Consider the following 14,355-nt stretch of genomic DNA (forward strand, 5'->3'; position numbering starts at 1 on the left):
ATTCTAAAGCCTCATTCCAGTCTTTCTCACACTTAAGTTAGCCTAAGGATCAGCTAGGGAGTTTTTCAAAATAAATTACTGGTCCCACTCCAGACAGAATCCCAGAAGTTGGGGTCCAGGAATCCCATTTTTAACAAGCTCTCTAGGGGATTCTGATGCTTTAAAACAAAGGCAATCCCCTTTATACATGCAATGAACACGGCCTAAAATTACTAGGTTGTGACTCTCAGTGTTAAAAGAACCTTGGGAAGGAGGTATAACACTTCAACTACACCATGTTAAGCATTAGTTTGGTTATTGTGCTTTCTAAACATTCACAACAAAAGAAAACACAGAAGTCCAAAAGCTATAGGTGAACCCATCAGCATCAAAGTGTGAACCACCTTCTACCACTCAAATGCAGAACTGCTATTTGCACCTTCAGAGCTTGGTCAGGGGTAAATGCAGAGTTTATAACCAATTCCCCTTCAACAACTCTTCGGAGCTGGGAGTCTTCTTCAAAGATGGATTCCATGTTCAGGACTGTCCATGCAAACCAGACCTACAATAACACCAGGTAAAGATGAGGGGAATGAGCTACTAACTCAGACAGACAAAATATATCCTCATATTCCACAAATACACATTACAGTTCCTAAAATTAACACATAGTTTTTATACCTATTTCTACTCCTATCACAGATATAAATTTACATGAAATAGGCCATTGAAAACTGTTAAATTACTTTAGAAAGGCTACTTTAGTAAAAGAAGATGTTTGTTTGTTCAACTTTAGTGGGCAGGTTCCGTATGCACGAGGGACAGGAAAGAGGGCCAGACGTGAGCTCTGCCCTTAAGAAGTTTGCATTCACCAGAGGAGACAAGACTAACATAAGTAACCAAAATGTAATGTGAGAAGTGTGAGTACTGAATCAGGGATCAAGTGCTATGGGAAACCAGAGGAGGTAGGATGGGATCAGAGAAGGTAAATATACCAGAGAAGACTCTAGGCAGAGACTGGAGGGGAAGGCACGCCTGGTAAGAGAATCAGCTAGGAGATGTATGCAGATAACAGCAGGGAGTGTGTTTCAGCTAGATCACAAGAGGTATGAGGAAGAGCAGGAGGTAAGCGTGTGATACGAAGTTGAAGGATGTTACTACTGATTTAAGTGATAAAACAGAGACATAATGGGACACACAAAGTCTTGAGAGGTGGTGATAACGATGAAAATAATGCTGCGAATTAATGATAATGATGATAACTAAAACAGCCAACACCTAGTGAACACTGTTCTAAGTGCTTTACATGTAGGTGCAATCATTATTCCCATTTGACTGTTGAGGAAACGGAGGACAAAGAGTTTAGCCAGCTGCCCAAGGCACAGCGCTAGCAAATGGCAGAAGCAAGGCTGAACCCCGGGTGGCCTGGCTCCAGTGTCCACTCTTAAACGCTCTGCCCTGAAGCTGCGCAGGCTCTGCAGTCGGGCAGTTGGAGTCTGATCATGAGCTGTCTGACCCTGAGCCAGCCACTTGACTCCATAAAACCTCAGTTAACACCCCTGTGAGACAGGACTAGCAACAGCACCACCTCAGCAGAGGGCTGCTGTGAGGATTAAGTGAAAAAGTATTCTTATGCATAGTAAGTGTTAACAGATGTTACTTATTTTAGACTATTAGTAATGTAGGTAAGGATGATGACAATATTAAAGTTCAGAAAGATAGCAAATGGTCCACAGTGGGTTTCCTACCTGAGTGGATGTCGCCAAGCCCTCCACAAAGGAAGGAGTGACATTGCCTGCCACGATCCAGCTCACCAAAGAAGAGAGCAGACTCCGGTCACAGTGGTAGCCCAAAGCATTCTACACCAGGGGAGCATGTGGAGCAGAGAGTGGAGGCTTTAAAAAACACAATCGATGAGCTTTTCAAGAATATCAGCAATTACCTTACTACGATGGAAGATTCTGGTAAGACACAGATTTCAATAATTAGTCCACCAGCAGTTACAATCCCAGGCTGCGCATTATAGCCAAATGTAATGAGCAGCGCTCCTCATGGGGTGTCCTTCCTTTGGCTTTATGAGGATCTGCACTTAGCAGACTACGGTTACTGGATAAGACACTGTTAAGGCAGAGCTTTAAAAAGGCAGTGGCGGGCTTCCCTGGTGGCGCAGTGGTTGAGAGTCCGCCTGCTGATGCAGGGGACACGGGTTCATGCCCCGGTCCGGGAAGATCCCACATGCGCGGAGCGGCTGAGCCTGTGAGCCATGGCCGCTGAGCCTGCACATCCGGAGCCTGTGCTCTGCAACAGGAGAGGCCACAACAGTGAGAGGCCCGCGTACCGCAAAAAAAAAAAAAATTTTAAAAATAAATAAATAAAAAGGCAGTGGCCACAGAGCAGTACTGGGAAGGGTGCATATGGGGGAACCTCCTTAGAAGACTACTATCTAGCTGATGACTGAAAGATAAATTCTCTAACAGGTTTACCTTATGTTGCTGGTAGAGCAATTTCTGCACACAGTCTTCCTGCATCAGCTGAAAAGCTGTTTTACACAAATGGTCCATGAGGAAGAGGATGGGTTGTTCTCGGTACCAAAGATGTTGGCTTATAAGAGCCTGAACCCAGAACTCCAATACGGCAACCGGGCCCACTTCATTGAGCTGAGTGCTTACAGAGATGTGGGCCTGCGGAGAAAGGGCTCAAGTGACGTGAGAGGTAATAACCAGCCTCCCATTTTTAAAACACTAATAAAATAATACCTACCTCCACTACAAAACCCAGATCTGTTGACCTTCTTGGTCAAAAGCACTGTGCCAAGTGCTTTGAAATGACCAACACATAGACATGTTAGCACAGGGGTGTTTGATTGGGAAGGCGGGCAAGGGTGTACTTAGGGGCGTACAGGGTCCTGACCTGGATCATGCTGTTGAGAAGCTTCACGTTGTCCCCATAGCTGGCTCCTGTCAGGTGCTGTGCCACCTTGTGGGTGACCTGCTGCGTGACACCCTGAGGGACACCAATGTCCAAGTGTAGGAAGAGGAGGAGGTGTGACAGAAACCTGCCGAGCACATAGGACAACGTACTTTACCTTCCAGTCGGAAGTCAACAGAATTTCCAGTGGCTAATTACTTATGAGAAACAAAAAATACTGACGTGTCCCATTTTTAAACCAAAGCTCTATTTAGGCATTCTGATAAATCTTCAGGAATTTCAGAAGAATAAAGTTTTCCAGTTTGACGTGGGTTAAATCTACCCATGTAGTGAACAGACCTAAGACACATAAACCCATGCAAGTTAAAGAGCATTAGAGGGAAAACACCCAAAGCGCTGATCTATCCCCTCCCAACCCCCACTAACGAGAGTAGAGATGTCTACAGAATCACTCTGCAATCTTTCATGGGGTGTCAACTCCACACAAAGTGGCATATGGAACACTGTGGGGGGGGGCGGGGGGCGGGCACGGATACCACCACATTTAAGTCACGGACGTGCCCTCGGTTCCCTGGGTGCACCAGGCTCCGTCCTCTCTCAGGGCCTTTGCCTCTGCTGGGTTTTCTGCCTGAAACACTTCCCCACATCTAACCTGGCAAATTCCTACTCATCCTTCCCATCTCATCTGCAATGTCCCTTCCTCAGAGACTTCCTGACCCCTCCCCGCCACCTAAAATACGTCTAACCCATTAACCTCCCTCATAGCACCATTGCTTTCCTTCGTGGCACTTAAAATTGGTAACTGCAGCCTGAGGACGTGACCACTTCCTATGTGTCCGAGGGCAATGCCCAACCCGCCTGGCTCCCCATCGTACAGATGGTGGCAGCACAGAGGTTACTGCTGAGTGAGGGTGCTTCCCATTTCACAGGAGATACAACACACACCAAACTCCACTCCAGTAGAAAGGGAAAGCTATGACAGGAGAGGCGCAGTGAAGCCCTGTAAGAGTTCAGAGGACAGAGCTAGCGCAGGCATTAGGGGGCAAAGGGAGAGATACAGAGGAGGAAACATCTGAAATGGAGCCTAGAAAGATTTACCTTTACTCAAAATGTAACAACTCCGGGGCGGGGGTGGGGGGGATGGGAACTGGCCATTCAATCTAATTTTAAAATCTCTCAAATTCGCAAAAATCTAAAGACAATTTATTAAAACTGTTCCAGGCAGGCATCAAATTGCCTGCGTATCACTTAAGCCTTACGCTCATCCTGTATGAGAAATGGCATTATCTCATCATACAAATACAGAAACAGAGGCTCTGAAAAGTGAAGGAACTCACCTGTGTTCACACTAGGAGAGCGATGGAGTGAGGACACAACTCAAGCCTGACCACCCTGAAAGCCATGTGCCAACCAGAACACAAGTGGTCCCAGACTTGCTCAGGCCTAGAGTGCTAATTTTTCCGAAAAAGGTCCCTAGGCCCTAACCCATTCCTACTGAAGCAGATTCTCCAGGGGAGGAGCTGGGAACCCATATTTAATAGGCTCCCTCCCGTGATTCTCATCCCCAGGCAAGTCTGCGACACACTGTTTGAAATGACACACAATGGGAAAACCGTAATGTCCCCCTCATGCCTTTGGATGTACTACCTGTCCCCTGACATACAGGCCTCCTCCACATCAGGCCTCACCTCCCCCTTCCTCGCTCTTCAAAAGGCTCCAGCCAGATGACCTCCTCCCAGCTCCCTGGACAGGTATTTTTCTTCCCACCTTTGTGCCTTCACTCAGCTCCTCCCCAGCCTGGTCCTCTCCAGAGCCTCCTCTCACCCCCTACAGATACTGAAAAAGCCCTGTCTTGCCATGTCCCCTCCACTGGCCCAACACCTACCTGCACTCCAAAGCTCAATTAGAAACACACCTCTTGGGACTTCGCTGGTGGTGCAGTGGCTAAAAATCCACCTACCAATGCAGGGGACATGGGTTCAAGCCCTGGGCCAGGAAGATCCCACATGCCGTGGAGCAACTAAGCCCATGAGCCATAACTACTGAAGCCCACAAGCCACATCCACTGAAGCCCACGTGTCTAGAGCCTGTGCACCGCAACGAGAAGCCACCACAATGAGAAGCCCACACACTGCAACAAAGAGTTGCCCCCGCTTGCCACAACTAGAGAAAGCCCACGCGCAACGAAGACCCAACACAGCCAAATAAATAAATTCATTAAAAAAAAAGAAGAAACCCACAAAGTCATATTTGTGGGTCATCTCTTGCTTCTGTTCACTGAGCATCCTCTGTCTCCCTTCTGCTAACACATCCTCTCATTACGGGAACTGTCCTTCCTCCATGCTATAGAATTGTGGGAGAGAGGGTCTCTCAATACAGAATCCCTATAGATCTTCCTCTCAGGACTGGTCAATCCCACTGGTCAAGGTGACAGGCTCAGGGAGAGCACATGAGTAAGTCACACCAATCGGAATCATTATAAGGAACAAGGATAAAGAAAAACATTTGCCTTTCCCATGGGAAACTAGCATGATGCCTGGTTCTCTCTGTAGCATGTACTTTCATTCCCCTGGGAAAAGTACAACTGAAAGAGAAGGCTTGAAAGAGAGAGAAGCAGGGCCAAGGGACCTGGGAGGGTAGATAAACAGAAAGGGAAACACTAACCCAGGGCCTCTCAGCTTTGCAACTACTGCCATGTTGGGACGGCTGATTCCTGGGAGAGGCTCTCCTGTGCACTGTGGGATGTTCAGTACTATCCCTGACCTCTGTGCACTAGATTTAAGTAGCAGCCCCCCTCAATCCCCTTACAACCCCCTCTCCCAACCACCTGCCCTACCTGCCCCACCCCACCAGGTTGTGACAACCAAAATGATCTCTAGACATTACCAAATGTCCCCTGAGGGTCAAAACCCCTCTAGTTGAGGACCACCACTTTAGAATGACCTGTTGTTATCAGGAGCCTTTTTCCCCAATCACATGAGCCAATACATTCCCTTCCTGGTAAAACAAGTGTGCAATGAATTTTCATCATGTGTAATTAAGAATCTTGATTCGTATCCATCCTTAATTCCTTGCCTCCCCCAGCAGCTATTTCTTTTACCCTAATTCCATATACTTTTACCATATACAGTTGACTCTTGAACCCACAGGGTTAGTGGTACTGACCCCCCATGTAGTTGAAAATTCATGTATAACTTTTTTTTTTTTTTTTTGCGGGCTTCTCACTGCTGTGGCCTCTCCCGTTGCGGAGCACAGGCTCCGGATGCGCAGGCTCAGCAGCCATGGCGCACGGACCCAGCCGCTCCGCGGCATGTGGGATCTTCCCAGACCGGAGAACGAACCCGTGTCCCCTGCATTGGCAGGCGGACTCTCAACCACTGCGCCACCAGGGAAGCCCTCATGTATAACCTTTGACTCCCCCCAAAACTTTACTAATAGCCTACTGTTGACCAGAAGCTTTACCAATAATATAAACTGTCGATTAACACATATTTCGTATGTTATGTGTATGATATACTATATTCTTACCATAAAGTGAGCTAGAGAAAAGAAAATATTACGAAAATCATAAGGAAAATACATTTACAGTATCGTACTGTATCTATTGATACTGTAAGTTTACATCCTCTGTTTACAAGATGAATCACCTGTCAGTACCTACATCAATATTGTCTTATATGTTATAAAACATGTAGATGCTATACATGCTAACACTACACATCAAAATGAAAAGACAATGTGAAAAAGAAATTCGTATTTATTTACAGGTAGAACAAGTCCTGCATTGATAATGAAGAAGCAGCAATATGATTGCTTTATGGTAGCCTAGTATAATCAATATGATTGTTTCACAATCATCTAGCCTATATACTAATGAATGAATCGTTATAAAAATTTTGTGGCATAGAGTATGATAGTCATATTCATAATACAGTATTAGAAACACTGTGACATTTTTTTAAAAACCACTTATCTGTGATGACAGCCTGATATAGTTTCTCGATTATGAGAGAGGCATACTGTGCAGCAGTATAATTCTTTGAAAGCAAAGTTATAAAACAGTAAGGAAAACACAGTATTAATTTTATATTAAATATCTGTCACCTTATGCCTATGTAAGGATAGGCTATCCACTTCAATACCAGTCTGGCACAGCATGTGCTACATGATGAATACTTAGGTGATGATGATGATGATGACAGAAAAGCATCTCATACAGTCCTTGCCATACGGTTGTCAGATTTTCACACAAAGACACACATATACACAACAGGTAAGTTTATCAACTGTACAGCATGATGATCATTTATTATGCATCAAGTGGAAGTGGATCATCATAAAGGTCTTCATCCTCATTAGCGTCACGCTGAGTAGGCTGAGGGGGAAGAGGAGAGGTTGCTCTCGCTGTCTCAGGGTGGCAGAGCCGGAAGAGGTGGAAGGGAAGGAGAGGGAGGCACACCTAGTGTAACTTTATGGAAGTACATCGAAATTGCTGACTTCTTTGCTTTTTCATTTCTCCAAAGATGGTTCTATACAGTATCAATTCTTCCCCCGTTTGCTTTAGTTTCAGTGCTTGTATCACAGAAGGGTCCATGTCATAAAAGAAATCAAAATCAGTCTTGAATAATCAGAACCTTCTGGCAGATTGTCTAATGTTAATGTTTTCTGGCACTGCTTCTTCTACATCTTCTTCCTCATCATCTGGCACCGGTTCAGAAGCACTCCCGTCAATCAAGTCATCTTCTGTTAACTCCTCTGGTGTGGTGACTATTAGTTCTTGAATTTCTCTAAGATCCAAATCTTGAAACCCTTCCCCCACTCCCAGCCCCAACTCCTTGGCCATATCTACCATCCCGTTCATGATTTCCTTGATTGGCTTTGTCATAAATCATGAACTCATGCACATCTGGACACAGTTTTCCCCAGCAGGAAGTTGTTTTGGGCTTGATGGCTTTCATGGTTTTCTATAACAACAATGGCATCTTCAATGGTATATTCCTTCCAGACTTTCAGGATGTTCTATCAGGGTTCTATTCCATAGTGTTGACAATCCTTTCCATGGAGTACCATGTACAATGAGCCTTAAAGGCCCTTATGACCCCCTGACCTAGAAACTGAATTAGAGACGTTGTCTGTGGGGGCAAAGGGACTGCTATGACACCTGCAGTGTTGAACGCGTGGGGTCTGTGCGGCCAGGGGTACTGTCCGATACCACAAGAACTTTAAAAGGCAGTCCTGTACTGGCAAGGCACTTCTTGACTTCAAGGACAAACCATTGATGGAAACAATCAAAAAAAAGGGTGCTCGCTGTCAGGCCTTGTACAACCAAGAGACTGGCAGCTGGTGTTTATCTTTTCCCTTCAAGGCTGGGGGGTTAACAGCTTTACAGATAAGGGCAGTCCTAATCGTAAACCCGACTACATTTACACTAAACAGTATAGTTAGCCTGTCCCTTCCTGCCTTCAATCCTGGTGCTTGCTTCTCTTCCTTGTTAATACATGTCCTTTGTGGCATTTTTTCTTCCCCCCAGAATAGGGCACTATCATCTGCGTTAAAAACCTGTTCCAGGGCTTCCCTGGTGGCGCAGTGGTTGGGGGTCCGCCTGCCGATGCGGGGGACACGAGTTCGTGCCCCGGTCCGGGAGGATCCCACATGCCGCGGAGCGGCTGGGTCCGTGGGCCATGGCTGCTGAGCCTGCGTGTCCCGAGCCTGTGCTCCGCGGCGGGAGAGGCCACAACAGTGAGAGGCCGGCGTACCGCAAAAAAAAAAAAAAAAAACTTGTTCCGGCAGATATCCTTTCTCCTCGGTGATTTTTGTAATGGCATCTGGACACTCATCTGCTGCCTCTTGGTCGACAGAAGCTGCTTCTCCTGTCATCTTGACATTTTTTAAGCGAAATTTCTTTCTAAAATTATCAAACCATCCTGTGCTGGCATTAAATTCGTCAGCTTTAGATCTTTCTCCTTCCTTTTGCTTTATCATATAATGACTTTGATTTTTCTCTAATCGTATTAGGGTCTATAGGTATGCCTTTCTTATAGCCATGCTGCACTCACACAAAAGCTACATTTTCAATATGAGATAAAAAGGTATTTCACAAAAAGTACAACATTTCAGAGCCTGCTGGTATAGCTGCAGTGATAGCTTCATGAATTTCCTTTTCTTTTTTTTACAATGGTTCCTACTCTGGATTCACTTATCTTGAAATGACAGGAAGTACAGCTGCAAACTTCAATCTATGGTACATATCATGCAATTCAACTTGTTCTTGTAATGTCATGACTTTTCTCTGCTTCTTGGGAGCACTTCCAGAATCATTAGAGGCACTTCATATGGGTCCCCTGGTGTTATTTAAGGCACTAAACACAATGAAAATGAGGCGAGAACTGCAAGAGGTCACTTTTTACTGTGATGCACAATTTACTGGAGAAACAAACTGCTCAGTCGGAGAAGATTAGCGTCACAAAGCGTGTTAGGCGGATACTCAACACTTGAGCTCACCTTCATAGCAACCGGAGGTGGCTACAAAATTATTACAGTAGTACAGGATGCAGTTGTAATTTAATACTGCACCTTTACGTCTGTTTATATTTCTCTCAACCATGAATGGCATCATGTATGGTCTGTGTTTCTGTGTGTAAGTTTTGATAAATTTTAACTTTTTATAATAGATTTGTGTATACTTTATGGTAGTAGATGATAGAATAGACTAGTATCTACATTTATTTTATACATTCATGACATACTTTTTTCTTAATTTTTTTCAATAGTTATAGGCTATATTAGTTCATCTGTGAGTTTTTTCAAATTGTCACAAATCTCCAAAAAAATTTCCAGTGTATTTATTAAAAAATATCCTCGTATAAGTGGACCTTCACAGTTCAAACCCGTGTGGTTCAAGGGTCAACTGTAATGCAGATGCAATCTATACACCCTAGCGTGGCCTTGCCAATATTTTGCTTCATAACTTTGTGATTACCTCAGAAGTCTTATTTTCTCCACAAGATTATCAGTGTCTCATGTGCTGAGCACCTCCCTGTGTATCTTCTGTTTATAATACTGCCCCACGCACACTGCAACTAAAAGCAACGTGTTTCGCTACTGCTACAACAGCAAAGCCATTTGCTGCTCAAGGTCAGAAGCACTATTCCCAGTTTCATGGAAACCACCACCCTTTTCAATACTAAAAAGTTATAAGCAATCCAAAATTAAACAACAAAGGGAAGTATCTTTCATGACAATAAAACTAGAATCATTATTAGAGTCACTGTTCATCACTCTGCATTCTAAAATAGGCAGGAAGTTTTCTGCCTCATAAAAAATACACTATTGAAATATCATTCCCTATATTATACTTGAGAAACCAGAGAACACAGTCATTTTGTACTCGCTGGGCTGCTCTCCACTTACTGCTCATTCTTTAGAAGGTAGTACTGGCAAGGGTAGAATAAAGGCAGAATCTTATCCAGGACATGGACCACTGTTTTCAAATGCCTCGACTGGACCAGAATTCCCAAGAGTGGGATGCCTTCTGCACAGAACTTCTCAATGCTATGGAAAAAGAAAAAGGCAATGAGCATACGAGGTAGCCAGTTCATAAACTGATGTTCTTCCAATGCACCATCATCCTACACACTACCCAGATTATCTCAGGTCTCCAACACATTTATGCATACCCAAACTTCACACAGAAATGCTAGAATCAGAACTCTAGAAGTACAAAGGAACTTAAAAGTTCATCTATATTATCATCTTATACGAAAGAAAGGTGAAATATCATGGCCCAATTCACACAGTTTCCTGGTATAGGGTCAAATTGAGGACCCAGGTTTGCAAATTTCTAGTCCAGAGCCCTGGCCACTTTGCTTCTCAAATGGTGCTTCTTCTAAGAGTCACAGGGCTCTCATTGTCTACGTAGTCCCACAAGGTATTATAGCAAAGATTCAAAAATGAGCTCAATCTGTCTGTATAATCTGGCAGAATTTTTCTGAAATCAATGTGGCCTAGAAATTTACTTATTTTTTTGACTCTTCAGAGAATCTATCCTTAAGAAATAATCTCAAATATGGAAGAAAATATGACAGATGTTCCATGTAAAAATGTACTTTTCAGAATTATTCGTAATTGTAAACTCAGAGGCATAAATGACTTAATGTAAATTCTGGAAAAATCCATTCAATGGGAATATTACGGAATCATCTTAAAAGTATGCATATGATGGCCAAGGGCAATATGGAAAAATATTTCTGCTAAAATGGTACTAGGAAAAAACAAAACTTTATACTTCTAACTATAACTACTAGTAAAGAAGAGTTATACTGTACAGAGAGGGAAAAAACAGGGATAATGTCACACTAAAATGCTCATTGTGTTGGAGTGGTAAAAAAGAGTGGTTTTTCCCTCCATTTTCCTAATTCTATAGTTTGGTTACACTGCTTTAATTCTGGGGGAAAAAAATCTTTTCAAAAAATAAAAGTAGGGCTTCCCTGAGCCATGGCTGCTGAGCCTGCGTGTCCGGAGCCTGTGCTCCACAAAGGAGAGGCCACAACAGTGAGAGGCCCGCGTACCGCAAAAAATAAATAAATAAATAAAAATAAGACTCCTCTCCAAAGCTTAGCTCCTCCACGAGGGTATCCTGCTCTAGTGATCTCTCCTTACTTTAAATTTTTTCTGCCCATACTCTTGAGAGGTTCTCAATCTAGGCTGTACATTAGAATCACCTGGAGAACTGGCCCCTAGATCAGTTAGATCAGGATTCTCACTCTCTTCCCTGTATTGGTATTTTTAGAATCATTGCAAAAGTGATTCTAAATGGTGGTCAGGATTAAGAAGCAGAGCTCTATTCATATCATCCAGCCCATGATTACATTCTTCAGTACTGCCAATTGTTTTATGTCTCCCGTGTCCACTAAGCTGTCAACAACCTGAGGACAGCTATCTAACAATTCCATACCTCTCCTACTTCACAGCACAGGCTGAACACTAATAGCTCATAGGACAACTGGCATCCCACTGAAAACATACTGAATGTGGAAGAAGATGTTGAAATCAGGTTGCTAAAAAGGTGTTACAGTGAATCTAAAACACAAGAATCAGAAAGTATCGGCCAAAGATGCTTTAGAAAACTGGATAGGCTAAATAAAATTAATACATTGTAGGAAAATGATCCTTAATGAAAAGGATTTTTAACCAACTGAGAATTCATGCATTCAGTTACTTACTGCACCAGATTCAGTTTTCATCACTAGGGATAAAATATCACAAGACAAATATGGTTCCTGAGTCCTAACCTCATAGAATGTCTCTGATAAAATTAAACAGACAACTACATTATAGTGTGATAAATGCTACAGTGGAAGAAACAGACACAGCTATGGGCTCATACAAGAGAGGCACGTGACCTGATAAGGCATTTCATCCCCTTAGGTAGGTTTAGGGTTAGCTTCCTTTATACCTGGGAAGGCTGGGTTGGGCTGCCATCACTTTAAACAGAATTCAGTACAGGTGACCAATTATTTTTATTTGATCACTATTCTGAGGAAGAGACTCTGTCTACTGTTGACATAAAAATTCCACGCTGGATGATAGGTATAACTCTCTTGATAATGCAACAAGGTGATTTTCTGTTACAAATCCATGTTATATGAATTTACGCAGCACTTCCCCGTGATGAGCTATTAATCGAGGCTTATTATTTGGCCCTGATTACCCCTAGACAGATTTGATGGAGGCCTCAGACCTTGGGACGTGAAAGATGAGATTCCAGAATCACTGACTACAAGGTTCAGCAACCCTAGAAGTTCAACACAAACACTGTACCTGTGGCCCACGGCTGTCATAGCTAAGGCCAGATAACAGCCAATGGGCATGCCCGCCTTAACAGCCTTCAAGAGAGGATGAAACGTGGGTGACTCTGTCACTTCAGGCACAGTGCTGGAGAACGGAACAGCTGCACAATTCTGCTGTATTCCATAATCATTTTTGTGCAGTTTTAACCTCAAGATCAAGTTCCAGGCCCATTGGTTAAATGAGGTCTCAGGTGTCTCTCCATATCGAACAATACTGGCCAAATATGAAACCTAAAACAATTATTTATTTTAAACCACATTAGTCACATACACATTAAATCAGTAAGCACACCCGCCCATCTCTTTTTGTGAACAACAATGCCGTCAAAAGAAAGGACATAATGCTTACTGGTACTCAGTGTTTACAGCGCTAAATTAAAGCAGTTTCTCACTCACAACTGACCACTTCTGATTATTTGCTAGTCACTTTGTGAACCTGAGCTGGGTCAGCTCAAGCAAGAGTAATAATATGAAAGTTGGTATGCAACAAATCGTGTGCTGGTAAAAAAATTTAACAACCAGTTGGAGCATGGAGGCTGATTTATAAGGGTTTGCCCACTTTGGTAGCATAAAAACTCCCACCATGGTCAACTTCAAGCCACCAGCAGGTTAACAACCAGACCTGCAAAGTTCCTAAAAGTGTAACCGTCAGTTCTCCAAGCTGGTATGAGCCGGCACCAGCACACCGCAGTAGCTCAACTCAAAGTCCTTAATACTAAAGTGGTCACATGGAGGCTACTTCTTAAAGAAAAATCTTTCTCCAACCATAGAACTCAATTTCAATATCTTAAATTGCCAGAAATGTTCTTAGGGGACCTAAGGGTAAATATTGTAACTTTATCCACCCAGGTCATTTCTAATAAAGGTTTACGTCCTCAATACATTAAAGAAGGAAATACCTGCTTCATACTTTCAGAAAGAAACCCAGCATACGGCTTCTGTGCAAGGTACTTCTGGTACGCCTCAAGAATCATTAAAGCTACTTCAGTATGGACTGCTTGATCCAGATGAAGAGTCCCCTTTTAAAGAGAAAAATCATCACAAACATGTCATCTTGATTTTTTTTGGTTATACCTTTGAACTAAAAGATTAGTCAGGAGAGTAAAAAAGAACCTTGGATGCAGAAGTTTAATTTTCCAAAGCTCACACCCGCTAACAGTGAAATTATAAAATGACAATAGGAAAAAGAATTGAAATCTTTAAAGAGCCACTACACTGCACCAGTTAGGTGTGAGCCCGAGTCATCCCCAATCCCAGTCACAAAAGGGATCTTTGAATGCAACTCCCAACCCCCACCCTAAAATCTCCATAACTACTTTGGGTTACAAGTTTAAGGACATTGTTAAGAACCAGGAAGATGTTGAATTATTATTAACTAAACAGAAAGATACTTAATAAGTTAAGTCTACATTCCCTTTTCTTGTTCTGTCATCAGTGAAAATATAAAAAATACTCAACAGCACAGGTAAAATACTCCTTCAGGAGCTTGAAGTTGCCTGCCAAATTTCCCACCCAATCTTCCTTTACAGCCTGAAGAAATACATTCCCTAAGCCTCCCAGAGAAGAGCACTTTCCGTACACTAACAAAAGAACAAGGAGA

General features: G+C 43.2%; 1 protein-coding gene across 1 annotated transcript in view; it reads right to left on the reverse strand.

The window, feature by feature from the left end:
• The window catches only part of EPG5 (ectopic P-granules 5 autophagy tethering factor), a 126,635-nt gene that overhangs the window by 69,888 nt on the left and 42,392 nt on the right, over window positions 1-14,355 (reverse strand). The window contains exons 15-21 of the mRNA XM_060118603.1: window positions 13,655-13,774; window positions 12,727-12,986; window positions 10,318-10,458; window positions 2,890-3,034; window positions 2,463-2,660; window positions 1,728-1,838; window positions 419-541 (exon numbers count right to left, since the gene is read on the reverse strand). Of these exons, the coding sequence (XP_059974586.1) occupies window positions 419-541; window positions 1,728-1,838; window positions 2,463-2,660; window positions 2,890-3,034; window positions 10,318-10,458; window positions 12,727-12,986; window positions 13,655-13,774 (1,098 nt within the window). The remainder of the gene's footprint in view (window positions 1-418; window positions 542-1,727; window positions 1,839-2,462; window positions 2,661-2,889; window positions 3,035-10,317; window positions 10,459-12,726; window positions 12,987-13,654; window positions 13,775-14,355) is intronic.

Source organism: Mesoplodon densirostris, chromosome 15 (genome assembly GCF_025265405.1).
Source record: "Mesoplodon densirostris isolate mMesDen1 chromosome 15, mMesDen1 primary haplotype, whole genome shotgun sequence".
Classification (NCBI taxonomy): domain Eukaryota; kingdom Metazoa; phylum Chordata; class Mammalia; order Artiodactyla; family Ziphiidae; genus Mesoplodon; species Mesoplodon densirostris.